This window comes from Fulmarus glacialis, unplaced genomic scaffold (genome assembly GCF_000690835.1).
Source record: "Fulmarus glacialis isolate BGI_N327 unplaced genomic scaffold, ASM69083v1 scaffold8930, whole genome shotgun sequence".
Lineage (NCBI taxonomy): Eukaryota > Metazoa > Chordata > Aves > Procellariiformes > Procellariidae > Fulmarus > Fulmarus glacialis.
In genome coordinates, this window is record NW_009188314.1 from 16,269 (window position 1) to 36,906 (window position 20,638).

General features: G+C 43.3%; 1 protein-coding gene across 1 annotated transcript; it reads left to right on the plus strand.

Annotated features, from left to right (window-relative positions):
- Positions 1-1,438: 1,438 nt before the first annotated feature.
- On the plus strand, positions 1,439-15,120 carry TBX19 (T-box 19). The gene is made up of 8 exons (XM_009578162.1): positions 1,439-1,804; positions 7,562-7,826; positions 9,724-9,858; positions 10,645-10,706; positions 11,808-11,869; positions 12,609-12,710; positions 13,585-13,717; positions 14,544-15,120. The coding sequence occupies exons 1-8, from the start codon at positions 1,608-1,610 to the stop codon at positions 14,776-14,778; spliced, it is 1,191 nt and encodes a 396-aa protein (XP_009576457.1). The 5' UTR covers positions 1,439-1,607; the 3' UTR covers positions 14,779-15,120.
- The last annotated feature ends 5,518 nt before the right edge of the window (positions 15,121-20,638 follow it).

Here is a 20,638-nt window from a genome sequence, read left to right on the forward strand (position 1 = left end):
TCTCTCCTAAAGTCTCCCGTTCTGCAGAACATCATACTGTTGCACACCTGCAGCTGTGCAGTTTTGAGGACTTGCAGTGAGTATCCTTACTCCACGTAGGGCTTGAGGGATTAGTAAGACTAGTTGCCGAATAAGGTGCTGTACACCACAAATAAGATCAATAAGCTCTGGCCCTTGCTGCTTAGGTAGGGGGTATCTCTCAGGTTTTCTAACTGCAAGATCTGTTGAGCCTTGTCAAATGGTGGATTTAACTTAAATCCTATTTTACAAAGTTTGCCAGACTCTTTCTTGTGTTTATAAATCCCATCAGTGATCCACCAAGACATTTAATCTTTTAGAAAGAACCAGAAGCACAGAAATGCAACAGGGGCTATTGAATTAAACAAATGCAAAGTTCTCAATAAGTAGCCAGAAAATATATTTCTCTAAAAATGACTTCCAACATTATGTTTTCATAATCAAGTCCCTGACTATGTCACGTCCACCAGACCAGAAATTTCGGAGACACTATCGGCACTAGATGCATCAGGAGAAATTAGGCACTCAAATACCTTGTTATGTGGCAAAGTCCAGTGTTTATGGGTCAACAGTATTCACGTGTCCTCCACTTAACCCTTTATAGCATGGAACCGAACCCAGATCTCTCATATCCTCGGCTGAGTGCTGAAGCTGTTGGACTTCTCAGTAAAATGGTGGCTTCTTTGTGGAGGGTATGTGAGGCTGCATTAGGCTTGTCAGAGAAGGTGTCAGCCTGAGGCGAGAGGGAATGCCTGTTTTAGGGATGCTGAGGGAGCTTTTGTATGAGATGGACCTTGAGTAGGGCAGTAATGCCAGGCCTCAGGCAGTTAGGCTCACACCCAGCCCCAGAAGCGTGGGGTCTATCCCTGGAAATGCAGCCAGAGGGGAGTTCAGCTGCTTGTAAGGTGCAGCAGGGGTTTTGCGAATGACAGTGGGACCAAGGGATGGACACAGTAGGCATCAACGGTGGAGTGCAGGGATGCTACCTTCTCCTTGTGCATTGAAACCTCAGTGCAGAAGGGTCTCTCACTAGTACATCTTGATTTAGGAACATAGAGGAACGAGGTTAAAGCGTTTATTCAACATGCCTGGTGAAAATATTTTAAGACTACCTTCTCTGTGTAACTATCTTGGCTGTTACCAGCTCCTTCAGTTAGAGTCGGCATCAGCGTGAACGCAATTTCCATGCGTTGTTTCAGTCTGGAAATGAAACAATTTTCATTAATGGAAACCTGGTTCTCAAGCAGAACAATTAGACCCACTTCAGGTTGAAAAAAGATAAAAGCATGCTAATTTGGATGGAGGACTCTTCTTTCAAGGCAGCCAATTGAGTCATCAGCCTGCCACCCACCTGACCGTCTGACAGGTAATTAGGAGATAGTCCTCTTTTTGTGTGGAGTGTGTGCGTAAACCTCCACGCGCTGGTGTCACTGCCCATTGGGACTTCCAGAGGAAAGAGCTAGTCAGTGGCAAAAGAGTGAGGAGAGCATGTTTGTCAGACAGTGCCCAATGAACTCACTTGTTTTTTGATTTAGCTCATTATTTTTGTCTTTTAACAGCTACCTGAAGTTTCTGGCAGTAAAGTCATCATGGCAGACCTGGGCTGCAAAAAACCCAGTGACTGCACCGTCTCCAGGCTACTCAGCGTAGTGGAGAGCGAACTCCAGGCTGGGAGAGACAAAGGCGACCCCACTGAGAAACAGCTCCAGGTTGTCTTAGAGGATGCGACGCTCTGGCAGAGATTCAGGGAAGTCACTAATGAGATGATCGTGACCAAGAACGGCAGGTGAGTGATCTGCTCAGCACTGTGGGCTAAGTGTAGATGACAGCCAGGGGGGTTAAGTAGTATAATAATAAACTGTGTGTGCAGACTCGAAAGAACTGCAGCGAGCACTTAACAGTTTTATCCTTGCAGCCTCGCAGTCCCCTAAAACCAGCATATGAACCTGAATGGGGTGTCCCTGCTCCTTTTTGGTCACTGCTAAACCATTCCTACCACCCTTTATTCCTACTTGTGAAACATGCTGGAGAAATATATTGACTGACTTAAGGTTGCACAAAAAGGGAACTTTTGCAAGGGAATAAATGGTACCTCTCAAAACCTTTGAATGACTTCTTGTACTAATAATCATCAGCTTTTATTAGCAAGTCCTTACCTGTACACCTCAAATTACTGTACAGAAGCAGATTACTGTATAGCTGCAGTTCCTGTCTCTCTGGCCTTGGGTATTGACAGCTTGTACAAGCAGTCTGTACTAGAATGGGGTACAATAAAACTGTGCCCATGTATGTGCAGTCTGGATTGCGTGGTCCCACAGTGATATTGCTCTGTAGTTGTTGCTGGTGCCCTTAGAAACACGTGCAGAATATTGGTTAACACAGACAGTTTTAGAAAGACAAAATACTGTGATGTAAATGGATCACATATCTTACTATTTGGGGAACACAGAAAGGCATAGGAAAAGAGTGCAAAACCTGGCGAGAAGGATACTAATTCTGAATCAGACACTGGCTTGATGGATGCTCTCCACAGAGGTTCTGCTCTGAACTGGAGTCCAGCTCATAACAGACAGGCAGCTACTAGAATAAGGTTTGCTGGTACAGTGGTACTAAGGTTTTTATTTAATGTACCCTCGCCACCCCTCTGCCGTCCTCCCCCCCCAACATGCACAGGTTTCTTTTGCGGGACCTCTCAGGAGGTCTGCAGAGGAGAGAGGAATTAAGAGATGGACAGAAAGATTTACTCATGTGGTGTGACTTTTATTGATTTTGCAGACTTTGATTTAGCGGAATTTGTGGATGATATTACTGTTGACTGTAGCTTGACAAGGGACATAGGTGAAAGCAGTTAAAAGGAAAAATCTAGTCTGATGGCTCAGCAAGGTTATTCTGTTGAGAAAACAGCTACCTTCCCAAAATATCAGCTCTTGGTGTAACACTGCCTATTGCAGTGATTCCTAATTCCTCCTAATAACCTATAGGGATAGAAATCTTCTGCTGAGGTTCTCTTTACACCGAGAAGCTGCTTTTCCTTCATTTAAATTCCTTTAAAAACTGCTGTTAGGCTACAGCAAACTTCTGAGTGGACTTTCACTTAGTATACGGCAGCTTACTAGCAGCGTAAGTGATCAAAAATGAGGTAAGATAGGTTTGCCTCAAATTAATTAAATTGGTACAAAGAATCACACCTTACCAACAGGATTTTTTCAGTTTCTTTCCTCTCAGCTAATGTAAATCATGATTGCATGGTGATACTAGTTCCTTCTAAAATATCTAGGTGAGTGCATAGATAAAATCTTTTTATGATGATGATAAGGGAATCTTTCATTATTTGAATATGCCTGGTTACTTTTATTTCATTGTGTAAGCTGCCTTATTTTTCTTTATTCTCACTTACACACTCCTCATCAGCTTGATCCTATTTTTTGTAAAGCCAGTGACAGCTCTAGTAATGTCAGTGGGGGCTGGAATAGGTTCTTTATGATCAAACTACAGCAATCTCAAAATAAAAAATTATAAAAGTATGTCACACTGTCATCTGCATAAATCCTTTTAACATGGTTACTGTAGCATCAGGGACTATGAAAAAGGATCTCTTGCATTTCTGAAAGTATCTTCCATAACAAACACATCAGCGCACCAAAAAAAGGAAATACAGACAGTGGCCTGCAGTAAAGCTCTCTGAGCAACTCCATGCTGTTCAAAAGGAGACAAACTTGAGACAGTTTCCTATGAGTGCTGAGTTTTTTTCATGTTTAAGATTCTTCAGTGATTATCTCCAGAGGGATTCTCAATAGAAAAAATATTGCTCTAATTCTGCTGCTGCTTAAATCAGTAGAACTAACTCAGTCATTCTTGCTGAAGGGTATATGAATGCTTTTGAAAACTGTGTTCTACGATTAATGAGAAGGGCCAGTCTGAACTTCTGCATGTGAAAACTAAGACAGTTTGTGCAGACACATTGTTAGCAAAATTCAGAAATTAAACCGAAACCTGATACAGGAGCATCCCAGAGAATGAAAGGCTGATTGATTAGTGATCCCCAAGTGTCAAATTCTAGCATGCACAATTCTATCTGCTGTGATTGAGTCATCTCTAATTAGTACCAAGGGTCCCAAAATGTCATAATTAGATGAACCAACTTCAGTGCTAATACATAGATAAGTCTCCGTTGCTGTATCGTACTTAATTATAATAATCACCTGCCACAGCAATATGCCTAGGTACACAGGGAAGATAGATATATTCTGAACAGGCTAGACATCAGTGAAATTAAACCGCATGCTGTATCACAAAATACATCCCAATGGGTGCAGCTGCTACGGTGGCAATCAGTCTCCTATTTTACCCAGATTTATTGTATTCAATTGGCATTTCAATATCAAGTGCTCTGTTTTCTGATTGAGCAGGTTTTCTTCTCAGTGTTTATACCATATTAGCTATGCAGTATCCTGAGACTTTGCAATCCATGTTATTGCCTGGAGGCAGGAAGGTCCCCACTGTTCTCTTCTGCATATGGGGAGAATCCACAGTGGATCAATCAGGCAAACGTGAGTTGGGGGGAAAGAAGCTCTTTCCAGGCTTAAATGCTAAAGCAACTTTACTGATTACCACACATTCAAGTTTGATATCAAACATCTTCCCACTCAAGTTCCAATTACTGTGGAGTAATTGTAGCAGATCTGCTCTAAATAAATTGAAGAGGCTGAAGTGCTCAGCTATTGCAGTAATGGAGGTCACGTGTGTACCTACCTGATCATTGAAACAAACATTCTGACTGAAACAAATTTGGAGAAATCATCATTTGCCGTGCTAAAAGGTAGACAAATGTGATTTTAACAGTAAAGCCACTTGATCAGCAGAACAAGTGAGGTGATAAGTTTTCCATCGTTAGACTCTGTACAGTCAGGACATGCTGGTCCAAGCAAGGCGGGGGTTACCTGTGTGTGAAGCAGGTTAACGCAGGGAAGTGCTATAATCTCTGTGATACAGGAGGTTAGAATTGATGATGGCTGTATTCTCTTCTGGCGTTAGTCTATAGGTCTTTTGGGGATAAACTCAAGCCTTTCAAGTAGAAGGGCAGAGAAGTCTGCACTGGGGGCAGAGGAATTAACAATCTGTATGTAACACAAGTAGTTCTGAGAAATCTAATGAAATTAAATTTTCATGTGGATGAATTTTCCCCTCCACTTCAATTTTGGCTAAATATCTACGTGTGTTACTTTGAAGACTGACTGTAGGGGGCCTGCAGGGAGCAATGCATCCATACTTTTTATCACATTCCAGTTTGATAGCTGGTGCATCTTGGTCAGAAAGACACATTAGATGTAGCATATAAATCCTTGGCTAAGCTTCCAGTTAGTTAGAAAGATCACGGTTCAATATATCTTTCTCAATGTTGCACTGGCCCTACATCACCAATTATTTATACTAGATGAAAAATCTCAAATTTCTCAAATCCTGTCTTTTCCTGTCAGCAGAAGGTGCTGAATGTGTACGGCAAGGACTGTATAAAGGTGTCCAGAAAGGTAGGTGGTGAGTGGGATGTCACAGGAGATTGTTAGCAAATCTGCAGTTGGGTGTCACTGGAGAGTATGGCTGCAGGGGCAGAGACTTTTGGCGTCTCTTGAGAGAGCTTTGAGTTTCAGTTCCCTTCTTGTGTATTTTGGATGTCTTGCTCTGCTACCTAACTAAGCCTAGAGAGCTACCTTACCTTAGCCCCATGGCCACAGACCTCAGGCAATTGCTCTGGTTGCTTGGTGTAACCAGTCTCTCTGTACCGGTAGAGAAAAGGAGTTTGAAGATTCATTGGCCTGTGCATAAGAATGTGGCACGGCAAAATGGCAGCTGCCAGGAGAGGTCAGTATGGAGGTGTCTGGGGCAGGGAAGCCTCTTACTCATATGAGAAGAATGTAGGAGGTGATACGTAACAGCTATAATAATCGTCCACAGTAACAACGTGTATTCCTTGACAAGCTAAGAAACTTAATGAATAGGATACCTTTGTTGGGAGACTCCTCTGTTCTGCTGACCACAAATTTTTCCCAGTTCCTGAATCTGTTGGAGCCCTATTAACGCTATTGCTGCAGACTTTCAGGCACTGAGATGCCAATTCAAAGCTGCGTGGTATGGATCACAAGACAAAAAACTGCTGAAAGTCTAGCTGTGAGCTGCTGCAAATCTCCTTTACAAAAGGAAAAATAATAATCAAAAGGGGATTGAGAAAAAGTGGCACTGGACCTTTAAGCACAAAAGGAGCATTTCCCCAAAACTAAACAAAGGCAGGATTTCAGTTTTAAATGCACAAGATGGTGGGAAGTTTGGATGATAGTTGTTTAGAGCTTAGTAAAGGACAACATTGCATCTGAGGTGGAACTAAATGCAGAAGAACCTGATCAAGCTGATGAGGTCAGGGAATATAGAAGGATGGGACCAAATTACTGGAAGAACTGCCAAGTGCAAGGTCTAACGGCAAGGATTTTAACCAGTCTTCTCAAGCTGGCGATTTATGTAATGGTAGTGGGACAGTACATGAATACTTGCACTTAAGAAAGGGAGAAAACACATTTCAGCTAACTACAGACTTTTAAATATATCTCTGTAATAAGAATTCAGGATGTATTTGGAAGGAAAGAGCAATGAAATAAATGGAAGACAATGGAAACTGAGATAAAAAGGCATTTTGTTAAATTTAAGTCATGCCAGACTAACCTGACACAACCCTGATAAAGTAAAGAAGTATTTTTAGACAGCAGACTTATTAGGGCATTTAGAATAGCGCTACCTGGAAACCATTACTCAAGTGGGAGATGTTGGGGCTTAACACAAGAACCTCGGGAAATGACAGGGGGAAGTGATTGCCTTTGCTCACAAAGATTATAGAATATGACCATCCCTTCAAAGGAATGGAGAAAAACCTTTTGTATAGAGTAGCGTGGTCAATAAATCTAACTGGAGTCTGATGAGTATCTGGCTGGGATTATGTCCTGATTGCTGGAGATTGCAGGATGATTTCAGAGGATATATCCAGAGTCAGACTCTGGATCCCTGCCAAAGTGGGACTTGGCCACTGGATGAGTACGGGAGCGTGTGTTGGGGGAATCTAAGTACCAAAGAAGTGCACTTTATAATAGGATTCTGCAGTTAATGCAGTGAATCTGTGGTTCAGCTCCACCTTCTCAGCCACTTTCAACTCTGTTCAATCCTGTTCATGCCTTCTTGTCCCACACCTAAGGATGTATTTAGCATGTCCAGATACCATGGACTCTGCTGATGCTATACACCGATCATTATGTTCATAACTCTTGGCATGATCAAGACCTTAGTGCCCTACTTTAGAGATAACATGTTTTTTTCCAAATGATTGAAATAAAATAAAAACGAAATGAAGGATTAACCTTTAAGAGACTTCTTCAGCTAGATGGAGGGAGGGAGGATGTTTTTTACATTGACCTAATCTGTGAGCATCTGGTCACAAACATACTAAGGAGAGTCTTTCAAAACCAGTTTCCAGTGGTGTCTCCCTTTTTTGTTTCCTGGCCAGGCGGATGTTCCCTGTTTTGAAGATCAGCGTGTCAGGCTTGGACCCAAACGCCATGTATTCCTTCCTGTTGGACTTCGCCCCGACTGATGGCCACCGCTGGAAGTATGTCAATGGAGAATGGGTGCCGGCTGGGAAACCAGAGCCACCGAACCACAGCTGCGTCTACATCCACCCAGACTCACCCAACTTTGGGGCCCACTGGATGAAAGCTGCCATTTCCTTCAGCAAAGTCAAACTTACCAACAAGCTCAATGGGAGTGGGCAGGTATGGCCTGATGTTTCCCCATACACCTCTTGGCTTCAGTTGCAAGCACCTACCAATCAAGAAATATCAAGGGTGCATTTATGTAATTATAGAGGTCCTTACAGGCCTCTTCACCCACAGATGCCAATTATTCTCTGGAGGCCAAATGTAAACAGGAATAAATAGGCCTTAATTGGCGCTTTCAGATTTTAATGGACTTCTTGATGTTAAGAGAGACAGAGTGCTGTGGTTTACTTAATCACCAGGGGGCTTTTCAGAGTTGGTCTTGTGTGCTGGGGATTTTTACATAGGACTTCAGAGAAGGGGGAAAAAATGGTCACGGGTATTAGGTTTTTGTTGTGTTCCCCCATGTTGTTTGGTGTAAGTGGAATGTTGGCAGGAGTCAGATAGCAGAATAAAAGGCTGCTCCTAAATGAAATAATTACTATGTCTGCTTCTGCATCATGATAATTATCAATATTCTATTGAATCAGCTTTGGCCTTTGGAAAGAAACCACATGTACCAGAAATAAGTGACTTTCTCTTTGAACCCCTTAAAAATGCAAACAGGAAAATTAGTTTTGTTTCATATTTTATTTTTGATGATGCATCTAAAGATAAAATGTTGCACAAGACCTTTTGTTTGCTTGTTTGTTTTGTACAAAAATCCTACATTGGATGATACTTGTCAGCCCAGAATCAATTCCTTTCACGTAAATATTGCACGTTCTCTATCTGTTATTTCCATTAGGTTTGTGAGGTAGCTCCATAAGCCTAGTACCCTAATTAGGTAGGAAATTATCTCAGTTTTTACAGACTGGAGAACAGAAAGATGACCTGACTTTTCCTAAGTCACACATGGAATCAGCACACAAGATTTATTGTGGAGCATAGAACAGGATCTGAATTTGCAAATTCTTGTCCTTCATCCAGGACTTCAGAAAAGTCAAAGGCCTCAGAAAAGTATGCATGGGGGTAAAAAAGCTACAGGAAACCGAGTTGGAGGGTCAAAGAGACCCTGGGGAAAAAACAGGGGAACATGATACGTATATATGGTGAAGTGGAGAGCAAAAAAGTAGAAAGCAGGGGAGGAAAAGCCATGAGAAACAGAGCCCAAATAAAAGTCGCTAAATAAAAGTCGCTAAACAGAAGTCACTAAATAACAAACGGCTGAAGCTCCCCTTGTTTTTCTTTTGAAATCTTGACAACAACGTTAAGGTAAACCATGTCCCCATTCTCTGCTTCAGCTTCCCCTTCTGTGGTGTTATTAGAAAGTAATAGCTGACTACCAGTGCTTTATGCTAATGGCTGCATTATTGCATGTATGTATGCACACAGCACTTTCCAAAGTGCAGATTTTTTTTAAAAAAAACTTTTTCTTTCAGTGGAGAGAATTAAGCAATATAATAGACTTTCAGAGGAAGGTGTATTGTGGAGTCAATGTTAGTCACAGCTTTTAATACCAGGTTAGAGATATCTGCCAAGGCTTGTTTAGATACACTTTGTCTTGCCCAGAAAGATGACTAGGTGACTGCCTCAGCTCCCTCCTGGCCCTGATTTCTGTGATGGTGATTCTGAGTCTTTCAGATAGTAGAAGCAGGGCAGGGATTGCCCCTTAACAGTTTCAACAGCCCCTACTGCAGTGGAAGCCCAATGGTTTGAAGTCCATAGCTGCTAACACAAATATTCACTAATACTGCTGTATCAAAAGCTTTAAATCCAAGTCCAGCGAAGTCTCATTCTGTTCAGCCCTGTGGTTCATCAGAAGGGAGGAAGGCACCTGCCCTTCTGCTCTCAGTAATCAGTGACTGGGGAGGTTTAGCAGTGACATCTGGTCTGTTACAGAGCCAGAGCGAAAGAGCAGCTGTGGGATACCAGAGTGGCATTGGGGTCTGTCTCTCTGTTTCGTTTTCTGCAGATAATGTTGAACTCCCTGCATAAATATGAGCCCCAGGTGCACATAGTTCGCGTAGGAGGCCCCCACCGGATGGTGATGAACTGCTCCTTCCCTGAGACGCAGTTCATAGCTGTGACTGCCTATCAAAATGAAGAGGTAGGTGGATGCCACACTGTGCTCTTGGTCACCATTGACGAGATATATTAAAAGCTTATTAACTACAAGATCAGCATGGACAGACTGGTCCTTTTCTTGTTTCCCCACCAGTCCCATGCAGTGTAATGCTCCATCCAGTCTAATACTCTGTCTTCTCTCTGCAGTAGAACATTGTTTAATCTAGTGTCTGGCTGCAGTACTAAGCCAGGTTTAGCTTAATATCCTGCCATGGCTATTCCAGACTGGTCCGTCTGTCCTGGCATCCCAATCCCTTACTGGAAAAAAACCCTACAGTCAAGTCCAATATCTTTCTCCAGCAATGACTGATTGTTACAATGATAACCCTATCTCTCCCCGCTCCTTATGATACATGCAATTGCAGAACAGTGCAACATTCCATAGGAAAATTTCTTCCCAACCCCAAAACTGTAATTGAGGGATGCTTTGGATTGTGACAATTGCTAACGCATGTTCTGCAGATTTGATTCATACTTGTTAGGAATTCAGTGTTTAAACTCTCTTGAAAGGGTCCACCGTCCCACAAGATTTGCCAGACTGGACCATGCCGTTAGGCTGCCCCGACTGGTGTTCTGCCTGTGGCACTGATGAGTACACAGCACCCTACAATGAACAAAGCTCTCTCCTAACCTGGAAAACATCATGTGTGGGGATATATTTTGTTAGGCTAACCAAGGCAGTTCCACTTAGATTACTCTGGAAGGTGTTTTGTCAAGCTTCTATTTCAAATTGCCTTCACTAACATGCCTTGTTTTCTGTAAACTCAAGATAACAGCTCTCAAAATCAAGTATAATCCCTTTGCCAAAGCCTTCCTGGATGCGAAAGAAAGGTGAGTTCATCTTTTTTTGCTCCAGTAGCATTTTGCTGCTGATGTGGTTAAAACTGTGGCATCACAATGTGAAAGATAAATTATAGAACTTAGTCTTGTTTCCGCTGTCTTAAATCCAGAGTCACTCCACTGATATTAGTGGGGAGACTCTCTATATAATTATTACAATAGGGTCTGAAGTGGGTGAATATTCTCATGGGGATCCTAGGACTTAGCACTGTCTACACAGGAAGCCTGAAATGAGATGGTGTGAACTTCCCCAGTAATGTTATACACCACATATGTTCACTACATTGTACTTACACTACAATGAATCCCATAATTTGATAGCTCAGGGAGAATAAAAGTTAACTGCAGATGTCGAAAAGCCTAACTAAAGTGAAATTGCACTGTAACTGTAATGTAACTACACTGCTATTATTAATTCTGTGTGATAATGTATGATGTGTTTGTTAAAAGTAACCGTAGGTGCTAACCATATAAGGTGTTAGAAATGCTTCCATTGGAAACGAATTGAGGTTTATCTTTCAAAGTTTTGTTTGCATCATCCATGCTAATGCAATGGGTTGCATTCCAGTCCGTAATTGCTAATAAATTTTGTTTGGACCTGCTATGTCTTCCGACACATGAAGTGTCCCACGTGCATGCAGGAGAATCTGTGTTTCTCTCCATTCCTCTCACCACTTAAGAAGCTGCTGTGTCTCAGCGTCAGGGTTTCCAGCTGTGGAGGGGGGGATGCTGCCTTTGGCTTGCCTGGCTGAGCAGGAGGCAGAGCCCTGCCTTGGTCTGGGCAGGAGGCCAGGCGGAGGCTGTAGATGCAAGCAGGAACGGTGCCCACAGGTAGATTTAGAATCCCAGGTTCAGCCCCCCAAATTTGGCACAAACTTAGGAACTTTTTTCTGTATGCCGTGAAACATAAGTTCCTGCTTTCTTTATGGCAGACTGCAGAGAAGTCTACTGCTGCCTAGCAAGTGGTTAAAGAAGATGGATTTCCTGCCTTTTTAACTTACTTTTCCATTTTTTTAGTGAATAGTTCTGTTTTTAACTTTCTCTTGTAATTTCTCAATGAGAAGTTTTACGACTAAGTATTTTGCTTTTCAGAAACCATGCTAAGGATGCTCCAGAAACAGTCTCTGAAGGTCAACATATGACATATTCTCACCGTAAGGTTTTTATTCATGTCAGCTGGAAGTTTTGTGTGATATGATAGGTACTGGGAACCTGGGACTTTCTTAACTGGATCATACCAGTCATTCAGTGAGTCCTGAATTGTGTTCGTAGAAAGGGACCCTTTAAAAAAAAAGAAGATTGAAGAAACCTCACAGTAGGAAATAATGTGACAGTTTCTGCAGAGGGATCATGTTCCTTATGATCCAGTTTTTCAATATTAAAAGGAATCTAGGATCAAGATGATGCATGACATTTTTAGGGCTTTCTCCTCCTTTTTTTTGTATTTGTAACTGCGAATATTTTTGTCAGCTATAAAATTACCTTTCATTGGTGAACAGGTGAAAAAAAATGGAGGGAGCAGAGGTTGTATTTGTTTTAATGATAGCCAGTTTTTCTTTCATTTGTTCTTTGATATTTGTTAGTTGTTTTCAGGTCTTCTTTTTAGGGTTGGTGGTTTTCGGGTTTTTGGGGGGTTGGGTTTTGTTTTGGTTTTTTTTGATTGTCAGTTGCTCCATAAACCAGTATCTTGGAATCTGCTTGGTATTTCTGTGGCACAGCTGATTCTGCAAGAAGGCTGGTTACTTTCTTTATTGTATTGCAGTGTTTTAGTGCAATAGTAGTTTTCTTCTCTCTTTCCCCTCAAAGTGGGTGGCTGGTTGATTTCCAACCCAGATACAATGTGTGCATCAGGAAGCTCTAATTATCAGTACAGTGGACCTTTGCCTCTGCCAGCTCCACACACTCCCCACAGCTGCGAGCGATATTCAGCACTGCGAGGGCATCGGGCTGCTCCTTACCCACCTTCCTACATGCAGAGAAATCATTCACCTACAGGTACAACTGTAATGCTGCTTTGCTTCCAAGGAACAGACACTCTCTGCCTGCCTGACTGTTGCTTTAGGTTAGCATAAGCATTAAAACAAGCAAGAGCTGGGTCTAGGAAAGAGCGTGATGAATCTCTGTGACAATCTGCACTGAACCCTGCATGCACAAAGTATGTTTAAGGCAGCAAAACAAGAGGTACAAAGAGCTGGGTGCACTATAACTGTTAATTATAAATGAGAGTGAATGCTCTTGCTTAAAGTACAGTTCCCAATTATACAAAAAGAGCATTGCAAGCCTTCTTTCAATGTCATGCCATGAAGCAATTGTGCTCTCAAGTCAAAGCAGCCCTTAGGAACATGGTAGGAGCTGACTTGAGATAAGGGCATTTTGGTACTGCCAGAATGTCTTTTGAGTCCCTTTCACTCTCTAGATCTGGGTGCAGAGTTCCAGAAATTGGTTCTACTTTGATCAGAGGAAACTGGCCAGAAAAAGAATAAGGATAAAGTGATCTGGTCGCTAATTATAATTTACTAAGGCATCCTGCTTAACGGAAATATTTAAGCTCAAGTTATAACAAAATCTGTATCAAAACATTGCCAGTCATATGGCAGTTACCGTTAAGGAAGACTATTAGTCAGACTTGCAAAAATGCATATCCTGTGTCTATCATGCTGTACCTTCTCATATATCACACCTGGGATTACAATGGCACCTTGCTACTCTCTTAATAAACATGTGAATTTTGTCCTTTTACCTATGGTAGGAACCTCATGATCATATTGCTTCCTCAGGCCTACCCATGTTCTGTTGCCTTAAGACAATGTCTCTGCAATAGTCACTGAGGATTTGTTTGTTGCCTTCTTTTTTTTTCCCCCCACAAAAGTTAATTTGTTGGAGAACTCCAGCAATAATCTTCAGGTATTCTCAGGACATGACAGCTGGACTTTGCCATCCTCTCCACATGCTAACTTGCTCTCAGTGCCACACACGAAGGGAGCTGCCAGCCCTGGACCCAGGTAAGGTTACGGGAAAACTGCTGGTATTAGGAGCAGCGAGGCTTGTAGGACTGCCTTGGTGATTCAAGCTTTGTTCCAAGCTTTAAACGGCATACAGGATTTGAAACATGTCCTAAGTGCCCAATTCGAGATTCCCAGACAGATCTTTCTGACAAACTAATTATCTCCTGCTCTGAAATCAATGGGAGCTTCGTTTTTCCCCAGCACTGCTGAAAACCAGGATCTTGGAACAGCCACAGAGAGCTCTGGTATCTACAATCTGTGAGCGTTTTAAAGCCAAATTATTTTTCTCTATATATTCCTCCTATTCTCCTGCATGAAATGAGGATTCTACTCCCATGCAGGGATGTAACAATCTAATTCATGTTCTGTTACAAAAATATTGTTAATAGGGTAGTAAACAGTTCTAGGAATGGCTGGAATTTAGGCCTAGAGAGTCAATTAATTGTGAAGTATTTCCCCTTCTTTTCTGAAAATAAATGCACACATTTCTTCTCTAATTTAGGTGCCAGGAAAATCTTTAAAACTAATTTCATTCTTTAAAATTCAATTCATTGAATTCTTTAAAATTCATAAGCATTCACGAAAAAGTCTTTAAACCTCACATGTATTTGTACATTTTTCTCCACGCCTCTCTCCAAGGTCACCAGGTCTGATGGTTGCTGGTGGTTTTTCACTTAAGATCTGCAAAGCTGATCTAGTTTAGTAACTCGATTCGGATAGCTGCCTTTTAGCAGATAATGCACTTGATGTTACTGTGGTAAGTCTTGTGCAGGGGAAAATGCTTTGAAATAAGGCATTCAATTTGTACTGCTTTTTTTTCCAGCCACTACCCATGCCTGTGGACAGTGAGCAACAGTGCTGTAAATGTTGCCAACCCAGGAAGCGAGGTGAACAGCAGCCCTTCAAGCATGTTTCTAAGGGGTAATGTCCCCTTACCCACTGCATCATCAGTCCAAATCCCTCTGCAGGGAACGGTGTCTGGCAGCATGGAAACGCAAGGGGAAACCGCTCTAGCCAGACTAGCCGACTCTGCGTGGACATCCTCACACTCCTTTTAATGGACAGGCAGCTCATGAGGGAAGCTCAGCCAAACAAGACTGACACAAACAGCAAAAGATCCCCTAGAACTGCAGCTTAGAGCAGGGATGTGTATGCAGAAAACTGACTTCATCAAACATCACTTTCCATAATGTACCTCTTGTGTGCCAGAGAAGCCAAAACGCATAATGCAAAGGCAGGAAATGTTATGGGAATAGGCTTATTACTGTAACCTTTATGCGTCATTCAGGATGATGTCCAGAAAGAATCTTTATAGTTAGTTTTGCTTCTATATCACATAAAAAATGGTCAGAGACATAGGACTGAGTGAAGCAGACATAGCAGCTGGACATTTGCATGTCATTTTAAAAGTCCTTTCTGTAACTAATGGCTGAGTCCAGGGGAAATTGTGAGCAAGTTTGCAACTGGTAATTCGAAGGGACAGCGCTGCTTTAAAGACTTTCTGAATCACATGAAGGTTTTCACAATACCTGAAACTAAACCCTTCAGGGGACCAAATTAGTCTGACACCGTAATGCCACCTGTGTACAGTATTCTCTGTTCCCTTCCCTTCTCCAGCTCCTGTTTGCTGTTTGTGTGATACAAGGATAATGGACACACTCAAGCTGAGAAAGTGGCTGCATTGTAGCAGCAGGGTGAAGGGCATCTAGTTTAGCATTTCTAGTCTGATGTGACCGTCTTTGAAATGAAAAGTTCCAATGTTTTCTATATGTGCTATTTTTGAAAGGGTGGAGGGAAAAGAACTACAGAAAAAATATTCAGCTTGCATTTCCACTTTGCTTCAGGTATAGAGTACAAATAAAATATGAATAAATGGTGTATTATCTCCTCGGTGCCTTTCCAGGATGTAAACACACATAGTCTCTTTCACCTACAAGCCTCTGAGCAATTTAAAGCAGCTCTGCCAGAAGCAAGCTGACAGGATGGGAATTTTCTATTCCTTGGCCGGTGATGGGCTGTATGGTCTTGGGCATGGTATTTCATGTCTTTATACCTGTTGCCCTTCTCACCTTTTGTCTGTTTCAGCTTCCTTTTTCAGGCTACAACTTTTCCTATCTTGTGTGAGTGTACAACATCTAGCATAGTGTAGGCCTGATCCTGTCTGGGATTCTAACCACTAGTGTGATGCAGATAATAACAGTCGTCCCCCAATCTTCCTTTTCCTCCCATGTATCTCCTCAGGCAAGCCCTATCAACTTCTCAGAGAAGAGTGCTGCCATTTGATCTCTTGTAGGGGTAAATAAAAAATTGCAAGCTCGTGTAGATATGTCTCTGTGTAATGAAATGCCCAGCAGCAATTCAGTTCTGTTTACAGTCATGAGCATTGATAGGGGCTGGATAGATAGCCCTCGAAGAAGAAATCCTCGGCATACGTATAGAAGAGGATTCTCCAAAGCTCCCGTGAGCTGGTGTCTCTACAGAGGTGTTTCTGCCTCTGCCAGATACTGCAACATTCCCTTTGTGAATACTCGTTTATTGCACACAGGGTCTGGGAGCAGCATTTTATTTTGGGTAATTAGGGGCAGCAGCAAGAGCGTTTTCATTTAGGCCATCAAACGTGCATCTAAAAAAACTGTTTCATATTCTATCACCTCGGCCCTGAACCATCCCCTTAAGGTGCTCTCAGTAACACTATTAGTTTTACTGACTTGTGCTGCTATCCCCTAAAAGCAAAGTAATGAAGTTGCTTTGGATATGCATTTTTATTGATAGAGGCATTGATCAGACAGGAGCTAATGGAGTGTAAAAAGCTCTGTGGCCTGCTATCAGTCTAATCCTTGTCAGTTCTGACTGTAAATCTGCCTTTCCGTATTCTATCAAAAGCTTGGCGATGAGTTTCTCAATGTTATGTTTCTCTACCTTGCAGCCAGAAATATAAGTAGGTGTTTCCCTCAAAAATAGCTCTGCTTTGCAATTGAGGTTTATTAACTAACTTGTGCTACCCTCTTCTGGCTGTTCAGCTCCCCACAAACACACCACATGTTGAGTCTATATAAGATGGCTATAGATGCTAAAAAAGGCAAGTGATGACTTCTCTATGTTCCAGGACTTGCTATGTTCCTTCATGGTTAACAAGTTGGATAATTTCTTAGTTTTCCCATATACTGTATTACAGTAACAGAAGAGTGATTATAAGGTGTTACACAAACTGCATTTTTATTTCAAAAATAAACAATCTAGGAGAAAATCCAATTAGCTTTCCTGATAATCCTATAGGATTGAAAGGATAAAAAAAGGATCAAAATTAACAGGCAGAGTAATTTTTCCTTCTTATCACTGTAAGAGCAGCCATGACTCATGTCACAGGAGACAAAAAGTTCTGAGATCTCAGAAACAAGATAAGTTTTTGTCATTGCAGAGAATCTGATTTAGCCAAAGCCTGAGAAATGACACGGAGGGATAAAAATACCCGAGGCTTGCTCACTACCTTGACATTTTGCTACTTTACGAAAGGCTTTGAGAATTGGTATCTGGCTTGGACAGATCACTTCTAAGGAGCAGTGGGACCACTGGAGAAAGCTTTTGCCACTTGTTCACAAGAAAAGCTGCTGTTTTAACTTTGCCGATCTCCCTTCCCAGCACAGTGGAGTTCCCCACAGCACAGTAACAGGCCGGGATTCTGGCTGCACTGTTCTCCCGTGGGAGGCAGATTCCCTTAAACTGTATATAAACTGTTCTCTTCCCGATAAACCATTATTGTGGATCTAGTTTTGCACCTATAGTGCCCTCGTTCCCCTACAGATTTCTGCTTGCCATTAAAAACCATACAATAATAACTTCTGACTGAATATTTCACTGGTTGCTATAAGCAGTAACTGAAATTGCAGCAAGAGAAGCAAACACCCCACCCTACACCACCCTATTTTGACAAAGTCATTTCTTGATTTCGTGGAAGAGAAATACATCAAGAGACTGGAAGAGCTCTTTTGAGGTCTCCAGGATAAATATACTACCTGGTATTAATGACAGTTCATATTTTTTAACTTAGCTAGATTACAGAGTCTCTTGGCCCATGAAACACAGCAGGTTTTGTCCTGACTGAGAAGCAATGCTGGGTGCATGGGCTGCAAGGCAGCCATGCCACACCCATACCCGTCAGGCCTCTCACCTGGACAGCAGGAGGGCAAGGACTTAAGGGCACATCTCCATACAAATCTTCATGTAATTAGAGGGAGGAACAATTTGTTTTCAGTTTCTGCAGGGCTTTAGCACTGTACCAAGCTACTAAATGTGAGGTTGCAAGGTGGTTCGTGTGACACCTCATTTAACGGGGGGGGAAGGGGTTAGTAAAAGCAGAAGAACTAAAGGGTAAAAAACAAAACAAAACTTAAAGACAAGCTGTTTTGCTTCCAATACTGCAGTTTCTGCTCCGTGGTCTGCAGCTGTAACAGGGCCCATGGGGCCATCTCGCCCTCGATGTCCCTGCTCCCGGGTGCAGCGCTGGGCAGCCTCGCAGGGGGATGGACGCTGCCCTTGGTGGCAGCTGCCCTTTAATGCTTTCTGTGGGCTTCAGTGGCTGTTGAATCGGGGCTTCTCTTCAGCTTTCCTGCCCACTCCCGGCACCGCCTGGCCGAGGTGTGATGGTGCTCCCATGGCCGCAGCGCCTCTCCCGCTGGGGCAGCGCCATTTTGGGCAGGCGACATGTCGGCCTGGTGGGGACGGGCAGCAGCGATCCCCTCCCCTCGGCTGGTACCATGCTCACTGCCTGGTTTTTGGGACCGGTGGCCAGGTTGCCTCTGTGCAGCACGGAGTGGTCAGCAGCCCGTCCCTGGGGCGGCAGCAGGCTCCCACGGGAGCACACAAAGCCGCAGCAGTTGCTGGGAGCCCCAGGCCCGGTGTGAGGCAGATATCTTTTGTCTCAGGCTTTTCCCTTGGGGTTATTTTCCTGGCACTGGGGCAGGTGTCCTCCCAGGGAGGCGAGGAGGTGCCTCCGGCTATGCCTGTGGAGAAGCTTTTCCCTCAGAAGGTGGCCCACAGCTCACTAGGTAGCTCCCATTTTAAGCCTGCAAGGAGGGCTGATGGCTTTTGACCTCTGCGTGGCATGGCGGGTGCACTCAGCAGGCTGGGTGGCCCCATCCCAAAGAGTCACACCTCCTGTGCTTCTTCTGTTCTATCCTTGCTGGGTCTCATTCCGCGATGGGTTGTTCCAGCCCTTGTGCCTCACCTCAGGCACCTGTGTGTATGCCAACAGAGGGGCTAGATAGCTTCAAATGTTCCCATCCACAACTGTGGAGTTTTAAGGGAACGTCCCTTAGCTCCCCGACAGGCAGAAAACCAGAGAGCAGATAAACACCAACATCCTGAACTCCCCAGCAGCGGCCCAGATGCTTCTTGGTGAGTCAGCCCTGGGCACCCATCAACACAGACATCTGTGCCTCTGTGGCCAACGGAGAACAAGCCGCAGGTAACCTCCTCAGAAGCGAACTTTCCCCCTTCGCACCCTTGTCCTGCCCCGTTCCCCCCTGCGTGGGCTGTAACCTGCCCTCCCCAGGAAATCCTGCCTCTGTGCTGACCCCATGTCGCTGGTCACCACCCCTGCGGGTCTGCCCGCTTCATCTCTCAGAGCAGACTTGACCGAGGTATTTTGGAGTTTTCAGATCATCAGGAGCTCTCAGGCTTACATGTTTTCAGGTGTTTTGGGGATTGTTCAGTGAGGATGTCCTGCCTGCTCTGGAAGTGCTTTAGGATGACTGCCTGGTTTTTCCTAGTATGTACTGATGCAAAAAACACAGGCATTTTGAGAAGGCTGGGTGTTTGACTAGGGACAGGATAAACCCCCTACAGAGTGGCACAGTTCAGCCAGGTTTGTAATGAACAGATCGAATCAAATTGCCACCTCCTAGGCAAGGGCGCATCTGTTTGTAAAGGCCACTTTTGCCAGCAAAACTCTGCAGTGCCTTCTGTACTCAGTTGGGGCATTGGCTCAGCACCGACTGAGGCAGAAGGGTGCTCCATAGTGAATCTCTAGCATGACCGCTGGGAGCATCTTAATTTCTCCTCCTCTCTGTGACTCGCTCTGAACTGTTTTGCTTGCCTCTGTTATGCTCACACGTATTATCTCAGCCATAACACTGAGGGAATTCAGGATGTCAGCAGTACCGCTGGTGAACCAACCATCCATCCACCCATCCATCCAGCCACCCACCTCTTTTCCTGTCAGATAGATGGCTCACAAAGGGCGCACTGTATGCCGTACTCTTTGTAAGTTCTGGCCTTAATCTTTTGTTTTTCAAGGTGTCTTTTTAAAAATTAGCTCATGTTAGTACGTACTATCCTCTAGGAGGACAGTTGTATATTACAGCTGAGAGATACTTCGCTATAATCTGTGTTTGTTCATCCTTGCTTTCCCCCTGCTTTCCTCCTGCTTTCCTCTTGCTTTCCCTGTGTGGGCTCTCCACAGTAGTGTCACAGTCCCACTAAGGCACCCTTGGCTGAGATCTGGATTTGATTTTTTTTGCATCCCACATTTCTGGAGTATCTACAACTTTGTGTTCAATATAGGTATGAACTATTTTTGTAAAATATGGATCATTGTTTGAGTCTGAAATGCCATGCAGTTTGCAGGGTAAGCAGAAAAAATTTGCTCTGTATTTGGATTCAGTCAACCACTGGAGCAATCACAAATTTTCTTAGAAGACAGCAATTTTCCGAGTGCTAGATCAGTTTCCACAGTCCTGGCTGTTTAAGAAAGTTGTGTCACATCCTCTGAATCTGTAAAAAAGACTTGGTAGCATCCAGAAAACTAGGCCTAGCTGCCAATATTTCCATTTTCTCATGTTTTTTTGACCTCTTCTGCCATGAAATGTCAATTCTCTGACTCTTTGTTGGCTGGAATTCAGCAAATGCAGAAACAGGGAA

Bases quoted from the DNA above. Each gene is read 5' to 3' on its own strand.
- TBX19 (XM_009578162.1), top strand. From the start codon at position 1,608: ATGGCAGACCTGGGCTGCAAAAAACCCAGTGACTGCACCGTCTCCAGG. The intron at 1,805-7,561 runs GTGAGTGATCTG...TTTCCTGGCCAG, and splicing joins ATCGTGACCAAGAACGGCAG to GCGGATGTTCCCTGTTTTGA. The intron at 12,711-13,584 runs GTACAACTGTAA...CCCCCACAAAAG, and splicing joins GAGAAATCATTCACCTACAG to TTAATTTGTTGGAGAACTCC.